Below are 19838 nucleotides of genomic sequence, written 5' to 3'. Positions count from 1 at the left end.
CTATAAATTATACTTGAGATGAAGAAATGGTTATATAATTAAATAAACAATTGGATATTATTATTGGGAATCTCCTGCAGATAAACAGAGTTTTCTGGTAAAAAAATATTGATTATTAACTATCCTATACCATTTCTACGAAAGATTGTTTTTTTTCATATAAAATATATGGATAACTTTGGGCGCTTTGAGCGACCTCTAAATATTTTTTGATTTCAAAATAAAAAAATAAGGGTATATTTTTCGGTATAGAACAATTCTAGGAGGTGAGAGCATAAATATTCCGAATTCACTTTTTCACATACATTTTTGGACCATCCTAATATTTGTGAACTAAGTTAACAATTAAGTAAAAAACTGAATTTCTGATATCCGAGATTTTGTAATTACACATACATATACAGTGGTCGAAATACATACATATCCATAGCCGCACCACGTTTTGACAAGTTTTAACATATTTTTTTTTTTGTTGTTCTTTACTTTTGGTTGTTTTTTATAAATATAAAAATGTAGTTTATTCTTTAGCAAAACTAAATCCAAGTTTCAAACTTTATGCAATGTTAAGAAACAAAATCGACAAACTTTTGTAAAAATTTGTAATTGTTTTAATTAGATTTCCTAGAAAGACTCGGAGTATGCAATTTTGTGGCCCATAGAATTCTAGTGCAAGTTTCGAATGGCTAAAAATAAATTGGGTGTATTCGTGTGGAAGCAAATGAAATTTATTGGCGGCTTTAATTATGTATTTCGACCACTGTAAATAACGAAATTTTCTTTAACACTGGTTATTCCAGAGGCAGGCATCCAAAATTAGGCTTACTTTCGGTACGCGCCAGTACCAGAACTGTGATAGATTCCAATTTAATTGCGTTTATTCTTTTATTTTCATCATTTCATCTTCTCCACCTTAATGGACGTAAGTAGACGCAAAAGGGTTATTCAAAATGTATGCCCAAAAACAAATAAATATTAAACACCACACAACCTTGACACAGCTAGCTCTGAAACAGCAAAAGCAGCAGCAGCAAAAAAAATAGCAAAACCAAAGCAATTCACTAAAAACTGTCAAAGCTCAACGACGACCAATAAACACACACGAGAAAGGAAGTGCTGCTTAAAATTCACGCGGATTATTATGTTATGTACGACAGCTTTTGTACCTACCTGCCTGTTTGCACGACAACTTGAATATATGTATCCAACCGCCTAGCCTTGCGTGTTTGCATTCCGCTTTTATTTTGCCGTTTTGTTGTGTCTCAAAACCAGCCATCAACCGCTTGGCACTCTTTTATAAATTGTTGTGCTTGCCATTTGTAGGTGTTATACGCGAATTTCGCTCCACTGCACATTCATTTTGTAAACGGCTCCAATTGCAGCATACTCATTTCAACTGAGCGCGACTCGTTCAGCCGCTGTGTGTGTGCCAACGTGAGGTGTGTGGTGTGTACGTTTTGCCTGCGACACACCACCACTAAAACACTCGCATGTATGAATACTTTCGTTCTTGAGCGGCTGCTGTTACTGCTGCTCGACGTGATAGATGTCTCAGTTGTCTCAGCAAATGACAACAACAGGAATTAATTTATTAAATACTCCGCAGTTTTCCTTAAACACACATAACGTGCGCGCGCCAACCAACGCGCACACGAGTAGTAGACAAGCAGACAAACACGCCCGCGTCTGCGCGCACTCTAAGGCTTAAGGGACTCCGCCGGGGTCCAGCGAAGCTCGCTGTATGCGCGCATAAGGCGTGTGGAATTATCGCGCAACTACGCGTACGTATAGCATTTTATTTTTACTGCAATCAAAAGCTAATCGCATGTGTGTATATATGGATGTATGTATGTATGTACGTGCGTCAATCGTTGGCCAGATTTGCATTAGATTACAGTACATCAAGGCAGCTTAGCTGAATGTGCGACATTGGCTTAATGTTGATTGCGGCAAATATATGTGTATGCATATGCATACGCTGCTTACCCTGCAACAAGTAGAAAGTACATATGAACAATATACGTACATATGTATATATATAGGATGTATGATATAAATGCATACTGTATATTTTTCTTTTTATCTCTTTTACTTGTTTTTTTTTTTTAGTAAATTTGCTTCTTATGCTGATTTCGAATTTGAATTTCGTGTGAAAGTCGACAAATGTCTACGATTTAAGCCTTCAGGATAATATTAGCGCGTCCACTTAAGTACGCTTGTACTGCCGCGACGAACAGCGCGCGCATACCTACATACATATGTATGTTCGTATTAGACTACATTTGTTTGTTGTGCACACTTAGCTACTCTGACACTTACCCGCCAAAGTTCTGCATGCTCAATTGCTTGCAGGTACGTGTTATTGAATTTATGTGATCAGCAGCACATATTTATCAAAGTGATAAATGGTGTGTATGCGCGTGGCAGTGCAGGAAATCGTATACTGTCGTTTAATTAAAGCGCTTTGCTTGCAGATATTCTTGCTNTCTTTTTTTATCTCCTTTACTTGTTTTTTTTTTTTGTATAGTAAATTTGCTTCTTATGCTGATTTCGAATTTGAATTTCGTGTGAAAGTCGACAAATGTCTACGTTTTAAGCCTTCAGGATAATATTAGCGCATCCACTTAAGTACGCTTGTACTGCCGCGACAAACAGCGCGCGCATACCTACATACATATGTATGTTCGTATTAGACTACATTTGTTTGTTGTGCACACTTAGGCTACTCTCACACTTACCCGCCAAAGTTCTGCATGCTCAATTGCTTGCAGGTACGTGTTATTGAATTTATGTGGTCAGCAGCACATATTTATCAAAGTGATAAATGGTGTGTATGCGCGTGGCAGTGCAGGAAATCGTATACTGTCGTTTAATTAAAGCGCTTTGCTTGCAGATATTCTGGCTAGAGCTTTAGACAAAGTTGATTGTTGGTGTTTGTTGCATGTGGTGCAAACATTTGTTAATTTTATTGCATTTACATTAGTTTGTTGTAATGTTAAATGTAGAATTCAATTATAGAGCTTACATATTTTCCTCCAAAATACATTGGCATAAATACTTAATGGTAAAAAGTTATGTAAACAAAATCGCCCTTGTAGCTTGCTTTTGTTATTATTGTGTTAAATAAATTAGGCATTCGTTGCGCACGAACGAGCTCAAAAATGTATAAAATACTATGCGCTTAAATGGAGCTTTTAAAAAGATGTGCCAGCAATTCCGGTTCACTCAAATCCATTTTATACTTCTGTACTATATCCTGTACTTTTAGACGTCTACGCACGTGTGGCGGTTGGAAGCTGCATAGAAATAAATGCTTTTACAGATCATTCGCATTAAATATTTCGTCATAACTTACTTGTCATTATCCAAGCGCCTACGCTTAGCCATATTATGTGCCGTTTGTCGCACTAAATTGCCCACAACACGCCGACTCAAAACCATGCCATCCACCAAAGGTGTGGCAAAACTCATACGCCCCGTTGGCCCTTGTAATTTTACGCGCAGCAAACCCGATTGCAATGCATGTAAGAAAATAACATGACAATCGCTAGCGCGCGGCATTTGCAATGACTGCGTCTCCTCGCCAGTGCGCGTGTACGCTAGTAAATCATCTGCCAAAGTCATAGAACGCAGTATGTTAAAGTGTTAAACCAAGTATAAAATAGTTAATTTACCAATGGGAAAATTCAAATGATCTTCAAAGGATTCAAGCCACACAAGAAAGATCTTCGCAGGTGGTTGCGCCTGCAGCGACGGCTTCATTGCGTTAGTTTTACGACGCGTCGGTGGCACAGGTTCCTTTGAGCCTCCCACAACCTTAGTGTCCAATTCCAAAGAGAGATTACGTGATTTTTGTGTTTTTGCATTTTCAACGCTCGAGTCCGAGACGCGCGTCCAAACGTTGCCCGCCGATGCGGCTGATTGTAAACTATCGCCAGAGGAATGCGACGAACAGAGCGAGAGGCAGCTGCCATCTGTTTCGCAATGCGAATTCCATTCAGTTGGTACGACAAATGCTATTTCTGAGCTAACATCGGCCCAATAAAGCACTTTGGATTCGCCATTAAAACGCAAATCATTAGCGCTAGCTGTGGATGAAGCAAAGCGATTATTGAATTGCTTTTCGGCTTCACGTTGAACAGCGCTTTTTAGCGACCACGATGTGCTAGTAAAACCAGTCCAGCCGGAGTGTTCTTCCAAGTCCACGGGCCAGCCTAGAGGTGGGAGAGAAGTTTTAATGTCTTTGTAATAACTAAAAAAAAAAAAAAAATTTGCCACTCAGTTCCGTAGCTTACCCAAAGTCAACAGCATATTGCCGAAATGCGCATCTAGTGTGCGCATATGCTCGTCACTCATATTTCCTATAATCTCTTGCGCCATTGTTTGGCCCGATTTTACATAGAATACATGCACGGTATCATATGTGCGCGCACTCAGCTTATCCAGCACACCCAATTCCTGTGCAAATTGAGTACGCTTCGTATCGAGTACGATGAGCGGACGTTGTGCTGGAGTGCCCAACGATTCAGACGGATTATTCGGATTACGCTCCTCAAATGTAAGAAAGCCAAAATGTGAGAGAAAGAGACGCGCTGCCTGGAATTCATGACACACTGAGGGCGGCACACTTTCCTGTGCATGCGACAAGCTATCCGCACTATTATCGGTAGCGGCCCAGGCCAATTTCTCATCAATACTCTGATTTTCAATCATAGTCTCCAACTGGCGTATAGTCTCTGTGCCATATTGATCACGAATTTGTTCCAGTGTTGGTATGGAATAATCGGCCACACAAGGTGTCACCTTATCGACGCCATCGGGAAAGAATTTCTGATCGAATTCGATGCGTTGTGGCGTATCGTTCATCGGTATTGGTCGACCGGGATTGACAGCATGGTATTTGGTGCCCGATTTGCTGCGCGGCAAATGGCGCAATTGCATGGTCCAAGCATGACGCCCGAAGGGACCGCGTATCAATACTTAACAGAGGAGAAAGAGAAAGAACAAAATAAGAAAATGTGTGGGAAATTGGGAAATTAAGCGCCGAGTAATGTTTCTCGCTGATAACGCGCATTATTATGTGAAATGCAAGTGAACGTAAGTTACGCGTAATTTTCGGCGCTTAAAATTATGAGCTGTGAATTTGTGAATGTCAATATCAGTGGATGACTCGACTACCACATAAATGAAAGGGCTATAATTTTATAGATAANAAGAAAATGTATGGGAAATTGGGAAATGTTTCTCGCTGATAACGCGCATTATTATGTGAAATGAAAGTGAACGTAAGTTACGCGTAATTTTAGGCGCTTAAAATTATGAGCTGTGAATTTGTGAATGTCAATATCAATGGATGACTCGACTACCACATAAATGAAAGGGCTATAATTTTATAGATAACAAAAAAAAATATTTATAACTAACTTACACGTCACAGTTGGCTGTGGATCCTCAGCGTTGCCTAGTGGCTCTTCTAAAAGCGCCAATATAGTCGAATTTTCCGTGACAAAATATTTAAACTTCGCTATAGCCTGTTCGGTTGTTATGGACGAACCACCANAATAACCAACTTACACGTCACAGTTGGCTGTGGATCCTCAGCGTTGCCAAGTGGCTCTTCTAAAAGCGCCAATATAGTCGAATTTTCCGTGACAAAATATTTAAACTTCGCTATAGCCTGTTCGGTTGTTATGGACGAACCACCACCGCTACCCGCACTGCAATCAGGCATTGAATTGCAATGCTTCATCAAGGCAACCTCATCCAATAGCGAGGATATCGATTCTGGACCGCATTCGCCGGGAAATGAGCCAACTTGTTCGAGTATGATTGTGAGTAGACTTTCGGCAGCATCACGTACACGCATTGATGCAGGCTTTAGTTCTTTTTCGTCTTTAAATTTCGGTATATCACCACTTTTGCCGACGCTTTTCGTGCCCGAAATGCCCAGCTCGACTACCTCCAAAACAGTCTGTAGACAATCCTTGTCCTGCAATAAATACGGGTGCTGCATCAGCCAAGCCGAGGTACATTGGAAGGCCGCCACAATTGTGCTGTGCAAATCCTTGCTATGAGCTGGTGGTGGACGCGAGCACTGATAACAAATATAGTCGCAGATCCATTTCACGGCTCGCTTACATTCTAACGCGTCTGTGGATATTATAGTTAAATTTTGACTTGGTTCTTCAATTTTAACTAAAGTTTCTATGTGAGTTTGGTTTTGATTGAATTTGAATTTGATTTGGATTTTACCAAAACGAATTTTTTTGATTCGATTTTTTATGATTTTCAATTATTTTACAATCGGATTGAATTCGTTTTTGATTTGGTTGATTTTTTTATTTATTTTTTTTTTTTTGAGTGTACGAGTTTTGTTTTTGTTATATCATTTGATGAGGAAAATGTACAAAGAAAAACATGAAAAATGTTTGTTTAATTAACCCGTCTCGCCCGTTAATAACAAAAAATGTTTTTTTTTTTATTTTATAAAATAAAATATACAAGTGGCAGTGTTAAATACGTTTTTGTGTGCGTGTGAGTGTGTATGTACATACATACATATGTACATAGTGAGAGTAATAAACCAGAGCGCAAAAGAAAATACGAAGGAATACGAAAATAATATGCGTTTTTTGATGAAAATGAGAGAAAAGAAACAGAGAGAAAGAACGAAATTGTTGTTAGTAAATATAGAAAACCTTTTATTTACCGGTGGTAAATTTCCTGGCTGCGCTTAGGCGGCGTATATAGTTTACAAATATAAATTATATACAAAGTATGTAATGTGTTGCAAAAATATGATAACATAGGGATGGGATGGATATCAATCACATTATGGACGATTTATTTTAAACACGAGAAAGGGGATACAAAATTTTGTGTGTTTTTATGTTTGTATGTTGAGCAAGTGCACAAAAATGTGTTTTTTTTTTTGTTAGTTGCAAGGGTTTTCATACATTTATTTGATTTGTTTGTGTATTTTGATTTTGGCATATAAAAAAGAGAACAAGAGAAGAAAATGTTTGCATTTATTATATTTTAGTTAGGAGGATATGAGATGTTTTTAAACTGTTATTATTATTTTTTTTTATAAGTAGGGTATGCAAAGCGGTATAATGAATGTTAATATACATGTATGGGGTAAATGTATGGGTAATTTACTCTAATATAAACCTTCAACATTCACACGCATATTCGATCTTGTAAATAGCGCAACCAGTAGATAACCTACTTGTATATCAAACATATTTTGACCTCTTTTAATTAAGGTGCGGTTGAATACATTCACGGACAGTATATAATTAAGTGGCAAGGAAGGCGAATTTCCTTCCCATATCGTTGTGAATTTTTCATACAATATAAAAAGGGGCTAACGGTTATTTCTGCATAATTAACTAAATTAATACCTTTATTACAAGGTTCAACGTTATAAAACCGAAAGGTCCATATGTAGCCATATCTTAATTAAGATGCAATTTAAAATTGTTTTTTTTTTCTTTCTGTGGGAAGCACTAAACCACCTTAATAAAATGTAATTTAAAAAATATATAAAAAATAATAAAAAAGAAAATTACAAAATGCAAAAAAAAATAAAAATTTAACTCTAAATTCGTACTGTACGTACGCATAATGAAATTTAAAATATTATTTAAAAACAAATAAAAAATTATAAAAAACCAAAAAACCAAAAATAAAAATAAAAATAAAAATAAAAATAAAAATAAAAATGAAAATAAAAATAAAAATGAGAATAAGAATTAAAATTGAAAGTGAAGTCTAAATTCGTGCCATAAACTCCTCGTGATGGGCGTCGGAAACTACATGTTATGTAGGCTGACTGCAGGCGTATTTTTCAAGTATTCATGTTTTCATTAATTTTCAAAATCTAACTTCAAATTCGGAAATTGCAAAAAATTTATGCTATTTAAAAAAATTCCATGTGTAAATGAACCTAATGACTATTTTTTCACATAATGGCACGATAATTTTTAAATGCCCAACTTTACATTACATTAATTGATTGAAAATTACATTGATTTTTAGATTTAGCAACTGGTAAATCAGTGGGAGGAGCACTTGAAGACCTACACCTTCGGCTCTGATGTGAGTAAGCTGAGATCAACCGTGACAGAGTGGAAATTTCATTCGATGGTCGCGCTTTTTCGGACCCGAAGAAATTCGCGAAGTACGTTAGCCAGAAATTCACATTGCATCCTTCGGTAGATAAGGCCAAACGTCGAGTGGCCAGGAGGCTGCATAAACTGGCCAAAAACTGTGCTCCACTTGTTTTCACCAGCGGTGAAATGAACGTGGCCTTCGGGACGGCGAAAACCTTCAAAGCCATTAGACCCGACGCAATTTGCATGCTGATGCTGAGGTTCTCAACTTGCCAATCGTCACTCTTATCATTCCCGATGTGTGGAATCGGGGAAAGTGGACCCACTGCTGAAACCAGGGAAACCAGCCAACAAAGGAGAATCGATAACGCTCCTTTCCCCGGTGACGAAGAGACTTGAGGCCCTGCTACTACCGTACTTTGCTCACCACCTGACCCCAGCATAGTTTCTGCAAAGGGCACAGCATAGCAACAGCACTTAACGCCATAAACACTCAGATAACTCGTGGCCTAAAGCACAACTTCCCCTATGAGAGAACAGTCCGAATAGCGTCGGACCTATCGAAGGCATTTGACACCGTTTGTTATTCAAGACTGATTTAAGACATTGAGTCTGCTTCTCTCCCACAGGGACTCAAATGGTGGTGGGCGAATTATATAAGTGGTCGGCAGTCGTCAGCAACGACGCAGACGAATTAACCACAGGGTGGTGTCCTCTACTCCCGACTGTTTAATTTCCCTCAGCCACCGTAGGGAATTTCCTTGATCTCATACGCTAAGCAGTAGTTCGATATTGGCGTCTGGGAATGGAATTGATGACCTCTGTTAGAACGTAAACGGCCACCTCTCCGAACTTTCTCGTTTCGTCACTGCAAGGAGTCTGACATTCTCCCAACGAAATCAACGGCGACCCTCTTCACCGCCTGCACGAAGGTAGTCAGGCATCAACTAGGCATTCACGTCGATGGCACACCAATTCCGACGGTGAAATACCCGAAAGCTTTAGGGGTTACTTTTAACAGCCTGCTCTCCTTCTGCGCGCACACAACCGCAATTGTCAGCAAAGTACAGAGCCGCGAGCGACAAGGTAGTCAAGTCGCTTGCCGGTAGCTCCTAGGGCAAACACAAAGAACAAAGAAACGTTGCTGGCAACAAACTTGCACAAGGAAATTTGTTTTGAACAATGCAGCGTCTGTTTTGTCGCCTGGGACTAATTGTACGAAGCTACAAACTTGTCAGAACGCCGCACTCCGTATAGCGACGGTATGCAAGGCATCTCTTCGAGTACATGGATGCGCTCCAGACATACATAGTACATCGACCAACCACTACACCCGACGACGTGCCGACAAGTGATCAACGCCATTCATAGGGAATCGTTTACCACGTACCACCAATCACACACTCGGAGCTTCAACTACAACGAGAGATCCGCGCTACTCTGGCCCAGTTAGTCCGGAAATTTTAGCCGTCTTAACATCTACCTGTCCAGTCTCGACCCCGATACTACCAATGAGTTTCCGGTATTTGGATACTCTTCCCACGACACCAAGCACCTCTTCACATGTCAGCTCAGTCCTACTCAGCTAAAATCTCTCTCCCGTAGGTCCGACACCGTCGTTGCCGTTGGGCTGCAACTTGCACACATTTAAACGGAAGCAGTACTGATATTGAGCAGAAGGAAGATATAGGAGTTGGAGCTTTGCATTGATGGTTATGTTGTCACGACAAAAACCCCAAGAAAGGCGTTTTAAAATTATATCCTTGCAATTTCGCAATATTTGTTGTTGAAAAAATTATATGCTAAGGACTTATATAAACTCGATAAGTACCTCGAATTTCATCCTTCTAACTTTATTAGCTTAAAAAATTATATATTCGAACTTGTGAATCCAAACATTTTTTTTTTTTTAAATCTAAAGAAATTTCCTCTTTCATACCCATATTTTTATTCTACATTACATTGAGTTTTTTTAAAAAGTTTTTGGAATTAATCATATTTTTCGAAATTACAAAGTGTTTTAAAATAAATCCTGACATCAGGGAGAAAAAATAAAGACGCCACTTTAAATAAAAAATTAGGTTTCAAACCCATTTATTTATTATTTATTTTATGGTAAGAGAGATAGAAGCAATTTTTTCGATTTAAGTTGATGAAAAGTAATGAATGTCCAAATCCCGCGTTTAATCGCGTTAAGTAGGGAAAGAATTGGAGAGAAAAATCGGCCCTCTCTTTGTCAGAAGTTGCAAGATTTTACCCGAAGAATTTTTGCTGGTAAAATCTGATAAAGTGTCAAACCATCAGCTGTTCAAAAAGAAATATTTCTTTTTTATGCACGTTACCGCATAACTTTGAACCACGTTAACCGATTTCTATAATAAATTTTTTTTTTTAAGGAAAGGTATTACCTCGCAGTTGCTCCCATACTAATTTTAAATCTGTTTAAATCCGATCAGTAGATCATGAAGAAATAAACGATAATCTTACACTTTTATATGAGAATTGAAGTCGGTTTTGTTTTTTGCTTAAAAATTACTTGTTTTTTTACAAAAGTATAGTTTGTACTACAACGAAAACCATGTAACTCAAAGTTTCAGACCTTGACCTTTATAAAAAATTCCCAAATTTCAATCACAATTTCTACGAAAAATTTCGGTATGCAGTTTTTTAGCCCATTAAATTTTGTTTTATTATTATGCCAGTTTTACTCGGCTAAGAGTTCGAGTTGATTTTTGAGATTTATTTTGCTGAAAATTTTGATCATTTTCTCCTATATAAAAAAAAATCACGAATAGCGATCTTTCGCAAAAAAGAGCCTTATAAATAGCCACACGTGAAACAATTTGTTATAAAACGATTTCAAAAAAAAAAAAAATACATGAATAAATGATAAAAACTAGAAAATAAAAAATTACTTAAGTTCCAAAAATAATCAAAATTAGTAGATAGACTGTAAATAACGCTTCGGATATTAGAATATATTTGGGAGATCTCTACTTTTAGATATTGAAAAATCGTTATTTTAGGAATTTAATCTTTTCGATTTCAAATTTTTGTAAAAGCTTGAAATACTCGTATTAATGAAATCATTAAAAAATTTTATCGGCGGTCAATCAACTCTCATACTTGTGCCCATAGAATGCTTTTACCAGACTATATTTTATATATTTAATGTTTTGTAAATGGAACATTCCAAATGTGCCCATAACTCAAGCAATAAATGTATTGGAAGCAAAATTCAGACATTCCCAACGAATGAAAAAATAAAAATAAAATAAAAACAACTAGCGGTGGACGCAGCTAAATAATAAAACCCACAACCAATTCACACCATAACCACGCTTGTGAAATCTTACCTGAATCGCGTATGTGCAGACGTGCCAAGCCAGAGAGCAATTCCAAAGCGGCCAACGAAACATTCAAATCGGTTTTCCATGATGAAATCAAGCGATGACAAACCAAATAAGTGGCGCGCACGAATAAGGCATGTGCATTATCTGTATAAATAGTTGAAGGATGAAAGACCAATGTTATTCGAGAAGGAATTTTGCTGTATTCGTCATTTGGCATAATTCACGCTACAGTTACGCAGTACAATTAAGCTTTGCAAAAGCAAAAACGAAACACTTTACAAACAAATAAGCGCAAATCAGTAAATATATGTATATACAAACAACAAATATTTCAACACAAATTATTTGGAGCAATACATACATATTTGGTAGGAAAATCAAAAGGTGAATGCAAAGTAAAATTACCATAAACTGAAGCACTCTCAAATTCATGTAGCAATTCCATGGGGAAATCATCGGATATGGTAAGGCTGGGGAAATCATGTTGTGATGCGTTATCACGTCCGACGTTCCCACCTCCAGCTGCAGCAGCAGCACTGCCAGTGGCCGCAAATGTGCCGCTTGCACCGCCAGCAGCAACGCCCGAAGCGCCAATGGTTGCAGTGCTATGACCACCTAAGCTAGAATTACCGCCACTGGCTATTGATGCGGAACGTTCTGAGCAAGCTGTGCGCACGCGCAAATTGTTGGTGGCAGTGTATTTTTTAGTGGATGTTTACGTTTGTGTGGTTGATATGGTGGTGGTGTATTGCGTAAGTACATAGTTATGCAGATATGTGCAATGTACAATTGATTTTGATGATTTTTTTTTATGTTTTTTACACACACAAATTCGTGGACAAGACAATAAATAAAGAAAAAAGAAGAAAAATAAAAAAAAATATAATGTTAAATTTGACAAATTGTGCATCAAAATGAGGGCAGTGGTGATGTTTGAATGTGTCGATAAAAGCACGCAATGTGTACATACATACATATGTTGTATGTATGTATAAAGATACAAATGTACATGAAATGGTTTACATTTTCAATAATATTCAAATAAAGTTTTTTTTTACAAAAGAAATCGTAAAATTTACAAGATTAACAAATAGAAATTTCAGGAAAAGAAAGCTAATTGAGTACTAAAGTATGTACTTTTGATTCTGCTACTATTCTTTATCATACCCGAACTCAGCAAATTCGTATCGCCCGGAGTCGGTGATGCGGCATGCAAATGTTCATTTCCCACCAATTCGGTTTCCTCAAAGGTAACCGCGTCCTGCACAGTCAATAGTAGGCCCCCTAGCAGCATGTGTGTATTCTGCGCATCCGTTTCCACTTGTAGAGCATTCATTAGTATATTAATTAGACGTGGTTTAAGTTGTATAAAAGTGATAACACTGAAATGAAAATATTTCAACAATAATTTTATGCTCCAAAAAAAAAAGAAAAGATGAAACCACAACTCACCGCTCTGTAGACTCATTAGTGAGGTCGCGTATGGGCAGCGTTTGAAAATGCAGTGGTAAGGTGAGTATAGACAGCAAAATATTTATCGACGCACGGCGCAATTCTGTTTTATTGAATAGCATTGCTTGCGTTTTTATCTTCAAATCCTTATCTGGCAGCACAATTTCCAGCGCGCTTATGAAACCGGGCAATAATACCTGCACGCCATTCAGATCGAGACGAAATAGGTCGGATGAATTCAGCAAAATACTGGCCAGTGTTTCATCGCATTCCTTGGCTTCGGTGATCTTGAGACATTGCTGCAGAGCCATGTAGAAACGTGCCAAATACACAGGCAGAATTTCTTCGCCCGTCTTCTTAGCGCAAAAAATTTTACACAGTGTTCCTATGGCTTCAGCACGGCCCGACTCATACTTGTCGATGGTTAGCGAAGGCGGCAGACTACTTGGATCGTTCAACGAATTAGGTTGAGAGAGCGAAATGCTGCCCTTACGATTCTCCATGATCATCGACGAGGGACGCTTACTAGCTTCGGTGGCTTGTTCTTGTGAGAAAATAAAAGACAAGGCAAGGTTATGTTATGGTAAAATTTTTTAATTGCATACATGATTGCATACAAAATTTATATTAAACTCACTTTTGGTATTCAAAAGCCAAGCTTCACCCCCAATATGAGCTGCTTCAAAGAGCCATTCACCAAATAAATGCAAAATACTATTACACTTGGGACGAGCTGCAGCCAAAGGCGGGCGTTGTTCGAAACCAAGCGAAGGAAGGGCTGCATATGTAAATTAAATNCGAAATGCTGCCCTTACGATTCTCCATGATCATCGACGAGGGACGCTTACTAGCTTCGGTGGCTTGTTCTTGTGAGAAAATAAAAGACAAGGCAAGGTTATTTAATGTTACAATTTTTTAATTGCATACATGATTGCATACAAAATTTATATTAAACTCACTTTTTGTATTCAAAAGCCAAGCTTCACCACCAATATGAGCTGCTTCAAAGAGCCATTCACCGAATAAATGCAAAATACTATTACACTTGGGACGAGCTGCAGCCAAAGGCGGGCGTTGTTCGAAACCAAGCGAAGGAAGGGCTGCATATGTAAATTAAATTTATTTTATTAAAAGTACTTAATAGAGTTTTTGTTTAAGGTTTTCATGGGTTCAATTTTCCGATTTAATTTTTGTGAATTGCGTGAATAGTTTTATTTGCAAAACTTACATGTTAAGCTGTTAGAGGATGGTGGGCCAGAGGTGGGTGTAAGTGGGGCTTGCGTTGTGGACAAACGTGCACCAGTTATGCCGATAAGCGCGGATTTGCTCAAGCCTAAAGAGCGTGCATTGATACCGAAAATAAAATATTAAATAAAAATTTATTTCAATATGTTAGTCACATGGAAGGCAACATCAAAATAAGTACATAAATAACACAGATACAAATGTAGTATAAAAAACATAAGCCATTACAACAAATATGATAAGGTATTCCTTGAAAAATAATTACTTATTGGGGGCGTTAACCCAATGAGATGGAAAATAAAAAAGCTTATCTCATGAATTTGCTGTAGTCGAGTGATGTACTGCTGCCAGAGCGGTTATATACAGCACACAGCGACGCAACTAAACTAATCTAGATGTAAAACTGCAAAATATAATTTTAAATTGAAAGGTACACATACATATCTAACTAAATACGTAATAAAAACATTTATTCTACAATCACTAAAAATTCTACCAGAGATGGCATAAATAAGTTAACAAAGGCTACAATGTGTTCTAAAGTGGTGAACGAAACGCTTATAAAACGCATTTAAAACGACTAGCGATTCTGCAAATGTGTTTCAAAAATTTAACAACGTTATTTTAAAATTTTGTGTACACAAATCATGCAATTTAGTCTATCAAAAACTTAACAGAGGCATTTAACTTATCTCAGCAAATTACAAGTTTTTATAAAATAGTTAGAAAATATTCGGATATATGTTCGATTTAATTGGGCAATTTTAACCCGATAATCGTGCTATAGACTGAAATAACTGAATCTATCTGCGCTACTACGAAAACTGAGATAAGTTAACTTTTTCATTTACAAATTAGAAAAATATAGGTTTCACATGAAATTAAAATCCAATGGGGTGATTACAGCAAGCAAGTGCATTGTGCGCATAAAAACTAAAAAAAAAAACACGCAGCCAAACAAAAATCACTCAAGTCTCGCGCACCCTTTTGTGGTGGTGTGCTGCTGCTACTGTTAGTGCCGAGTGCTGGTGCTACGCTGAAACTCTTTGCCAAACGTCGCTGCAACGGTGGTGTGGGTGAATATGGCAGCTGTTGTTGTTGTTGTTGTTGTTGTTGCGTCATTTGTTGATTCCCATCTACAGCCGACGCTGATGCAGATGCGGCAGTTGTCATTGCCCCCAAAGGTGTACCGAACGTAATTGAACCGACAACACCAGCAGACTGACTGCCACTACCACTAGTGTTACCCGATACATTGCCGCTCCCGGTTGTAAGCACGCCAGCACTCGCTGGCGTAGATGCACTGCCGTGATGGCCCATAATGGCATTTAGTGCTGAACTGGCCGAGCCGCTGATAAGTTATCACGCAGGAATTGGCCAGCACCATGCAAATGCAAGTGTGGGTGATAATGATGATGGTGATGGTGCTGCTGTTGGTGCGCATTATTGGTTGCATTTGTAGCGGCGCTTGTGCCAACGCCTGTATTTAGTGCGCTATTGCTGCCATGGTGAAAGAAATTATGTATGCCCGTTGTGATCGATGAGGCAGTCGCCTCGTTAAGTGACAGTCGAATATCAAGTAAATTGGTAATTGCATCTTCCGCCTGATGCGGAGGTGGCCGATAAATGCCTAGGGTTTTGCGTATTATACACGGTTAATAGCATTTTTTTTTCGAATAAATGTTGGTTATAAAGAGAGTAAAGAATAAGAAGGATGTCTAAGGCAAGGTGTAACGTCTAGCGTCATTAATTGATACAATATTTATAACATATAAATACATGTAAAATTTACTACACTAAAAACATCAACTAAGTAGCTTAGTTGAAGCTTGTACATTGGCTCAAATGCTATATCATATATGTAAATGGGAGTATATCATTAAAGTTGACATACATATTTTATACTTAGAATGCTGCTAATTCTATTATTTTAAAATATAATATTGTAACGCGTGTTCAATTTGAATTGCGTTCAGCGCGCTTTTTTTGTATCAAAACAATGACTTTTTTTTGAAGATTGAATAGTTGCTTACCCAAAAACGCGTCGACTTGACTGGAAATGCCTTTAATTGCTTTCAGAAATATTTGGGGCAGTGCCTGCAAGCACGGATGCTGATAAGTCTCGGCACCTTTGTCATGTGTAAGGGCCCACTGCATGAAATGCGACGATTTACTGATGATGTGCGGCGAACATAGCGCGGTAGGATTGCCAATAGTCCGCAAAAAACGATACCAAGTCTGTGCAACACAGTCGTTACTCATATCTGCAGGAATTAACTGAGCATCTTCTTCAGCTAAAAACAAGTATCATTTACATAAATATTTATTAACATTTTCATATTTATAGCGCATACAAATCTTCAACTCTGGAAAAGCTGGTCCATATGTAAACTCCAGCAAGCGTGCCGTTAGAGCTAAGTTAACACGATTCCACTGATCAATCAATGCTATGCGATGCCGCCACATAGCACACGACTCATGCAGAGTTTTCCACAGAGAGGGCGACGGAAAGCAGCGCACACAGGCCAGCAGCCATACTTCAAAGAGCACGGATAGCACTCGTTCGCATAGTTGATCACCAACATCATCCTTGACGGTTGGTGGCGCTAGCAAAACTTCATTAATGGCTAGTAAGAAAAGGAGTAATGCCTCCCAAGTTCTGCGGTCCATTGTTTGGGATATTTGTGCTGTTTGTTGGAGTGTTCGCAGAACGCGGTGGCAGAGCACAGCTTGACGGTTAATAGTGTCGGCGCCTTGAATGAAATAATGGCAATGGTGAAAAAATTGCAACTAATACAGAATTCAATTTTTTGGACGAGCACCTACCAAGCGAGCTTTGATAAATAAATGGCAAGACTTGAAAGGGAAGGTAAAGCAGTTTTATAATGTGCACTATTGTTTTTTTTTTTTTAAATTACATATTTACAAGACTTAAAGCTATGATATGGCAAAATCTTGAATGCTTGGATAGGAAAGTTTTACTTTGTGAACCGATTAGTGATCGAGTTATTTTTGTAAGAAAAAAACTTCTAGATTTTGCCGTTATTTTGCANCTTTACTTTGTGAACCGATTAGTGAACGAGTTATTTTTGTAAGAAAAAAACTTCTAGATTTTGCCGTTATTTTGCATGCATTACATTGTGTGATTTTAGCAAAAGTGTCATAATTACAAAGCTAACGACTAATATTTTTTCAAAGTAGCACATAAATAAAAACATACTTTCCCCTTGCCGCGGCACAAAAAGATTGTGAAAGTGACTGACGATCTTCCGACAATACATGTTCGCATCTTCACAAATCGGTTTTGGTACACTGATGCGTGGTTGTGGATGCAATGCTGTTAACCATTCGCAGTAGACATTTACGCAGTCCTTTATAGTTTCGTGTTCTTGTAGTGGCAGTGACAATCCAAAGCAAATTACATCCATGCACCAGTTGACCTAAAAGAAATCCCACAATTGACATTTCTAATAAATGACAAATGCAATTTGACACAGGTGTGTACGTACCTCTTCGTCACGCACTAAGTGGCTTGGTTCTGCATTTTGTGTTATACCCAAGTTGCTTGCTAACTGGCGTACCACAGACACAGTTACCTCACGACCAGCGGAGGCTGGAAATTTGTTTAGCACACTGCAAGACTGTGCAGCACAGCTGTCAGCGGAAATTTGCGAAGACAGCGAAACCCATTCGGAATACATTTTGTGACGATCCTTTTTTGGCCTTGGAGTGGTTAAAAGAGGCAACAAAAAACTTTCACTGAAGACTACGCCACAACAACAGTGACATATCAGAAATTATTATAAAAAAATATCGGGATCAAGTAGTTAAAGTACATCACTGTAAGTCGTTCAGATTTCTATAGGTTTAGTCGTCAAGTAGCGATTTTTTTTAATTAGTTTAGCTATTTTTCACAAACAAGAAATCAATCAGATGGAGCAGAAAAATTTTCACTTCTCCAGCAGCTAGTGTTGCCGGACTCATGCGTTTGATGGGATTTTATGAACATAGTATTTAAACCAAGGGTAAACAACGATTTGTTAACTTTAAATTGGTGTTTGAAGCCTGGATTTATTTCTGATAACGTTTTTTATTGAATATACATGGCATTAATACAAAAATCAAACTATATTTGAGATATATATTAATAATAATTAATACACTAATAATTAATTGCCAGTAAGATTTCTTTAGGTATAAGCAATACTGATTGGCAGCCTTCCTAAAGATTTCCCTTCCATTCAAGATTTGGCAGCACAATAAGTAGTGCCCTAAATCAAAGGAGGATACAACGGAAATAAAACTATCTAAACGCATGCGAAAAAGGATGACATTTTTTATGGTAACAATGAAATATTAAACAGTATGAATGGTTGACGATAATCGACATTAATGTCGTACCTGGCGACGTGGAGCCTCTGAATTATCTTGATATTATCGGAAATACATTCAAATTTACGCATTAATAATCTATGCCACGTTTTTCAGTCGCTTACTAACTTTGCTATCGTTAACATCTGGCAATAAATTTCATGAAGAGTCTCCCCAGCTTGTAAAAGGTTTCTCCTTTTGGAAATCATTTGATGTTCTTAGTTTATTTAATTTCTTTTAATTTCGGATTAGCAAAAAAAATGTTTTTTGCCTTTTTTGAAAGACCTTTTTTGTTTGAAAAAATTTACCCATATTTAAGGGCCCGCTAAACTTCAAAAGGTTTGGTTTGAAACAAATATTTTCATATATATTTGTTTGGAATAAAATGAATCATTAGTGCATATGCCAAAAAAAGAATTTTTTTGCATCAATTTTAATAGTTATTTTCAAATTTTCAATGCAAAAAGTCAGTCGGAAAGAATTGGTATTTTNTGAATCATTAGTGCATATGCCAAAAAAAGAATTTTTTTGCATCAATTTTAGCAGGGTTCGAAAATAATAGTTATTTTCAAATTTTCAATGCAAAAAGTCAGTCGGAAAGAATTGGTATTTATAAATTTGTTGATAGCAATGTGATGCTGTTAGTCAATATCATTTAATTCTTTTTTACTTTTTGCAAAAAAGTCAACAATTAACCGTTATTTTTTGACTGATATTTTTTCACCATTTTTTGACCAAAAAATAAGACATATCTTAACTTTTATTTTGGACCGAAAAATTAAAGCCAATTTGTAACTTCTATTTTGGTGAAAAAATAACATTATTTTTTGACTTTTTTGAAAAAAAGCATAACCGTTACGGTCCCTGAATTTTAGTAGTTATCCCGATGGTGCGCAATTATTGCGAATATGTATTACTGTGGTCCTCTTCAAATGTATATTCGGCGGTTCGCCATTGTCTGCTGAGAAAGATTTCTAGTGGGATATGGACCCGGACAGTCCGGTTCTAGCACCTACTTACTATTCAACTGCTTCTTATACGGTAGACAAACGGGCTCGATTATTTGCATAACCACACTTTATTTGATTTGACTCATGCATTTTCCTTTTTAATATGCGCATAAGCAGCTGAACAAATGCACGAAATTTTTGGGAATAAACTCGGATCCGGGCAGTTTTCGTTGACAACACTGGTAAAAACGGCCAGCTGTTTTCTTTTGTACAAGTAAGCAAACAAAGCCCGCGAGTTCCGCGCCCGCGGTAGCCGAGTGGTAAGAGTTACGGGCTACAAGCCTGTAGCTGCC

At 37.6% G+C, this 19838-nt stretch overlaps 1 protein-coding gene across 1 annotated transcript; it reads right to left on the bottom strand.

Annotated features, from left to right (window-relative positions):
- Window positions 1-1911: 1911 nt before the first annotated feature.
- Window positions 1912-18171, bottom strand: LOC108375798 (ral GTPase-activating protein subunit beta-like). Its single transcript, XM_017631947.1, is given in 21 exon segments — window positions 1912-1984; window positions 2736-3293; window positions 3353-3608; window positions 3672-4211; window positions 4293-4976; window positions 5572-6201; window positions 6707-6724; window positions 11471-11611; window positions 11873-12133; window positions 12635-12849; window positions 12920-13407; window positions 13730-13785; window positions 13879-14019; window positions 14148-14252; window positions 15148-15522; window positions 15525-15794; window positions 16198-16458; window positions 16519-16917; window positions 16991-17020; window positions 17385-17604; window positions 17674-18171. Coding segments are annotated over 20 exon segments (5397 nt in total). The 5' UTR covers window positions 17866-18171; the 3' UTR covers window positions 1912-1984; window positions 2736-3178.
- Between the last annotated feature and the right edge of the window lie 1667 nt (window positions 18172-19838).

Source organism: Rhagoletis zephyria, unplaced genomic scaffold (genome assembly GCF_001687245.7).
Source record: "Rhagoletis zephyria isolate East Lansing unplaced genomic scaffold, Rhagoletis_zephyria_1.1 Rzeph_scaffold_09448, whole genome shotgun sequence".
Classification (NCBI taxonomy): Eukaryota; Metazoa; Arthropoda; class Insecta; order Diptera; family Tephritidae; genus Rhagoletis; species Rhagoletis zephyria.
The sequence above is the reverse complement of the archived record's forward strand: the minus strand, read 5'-3'. Positions and strand labels throughout refer to the sequence as shown.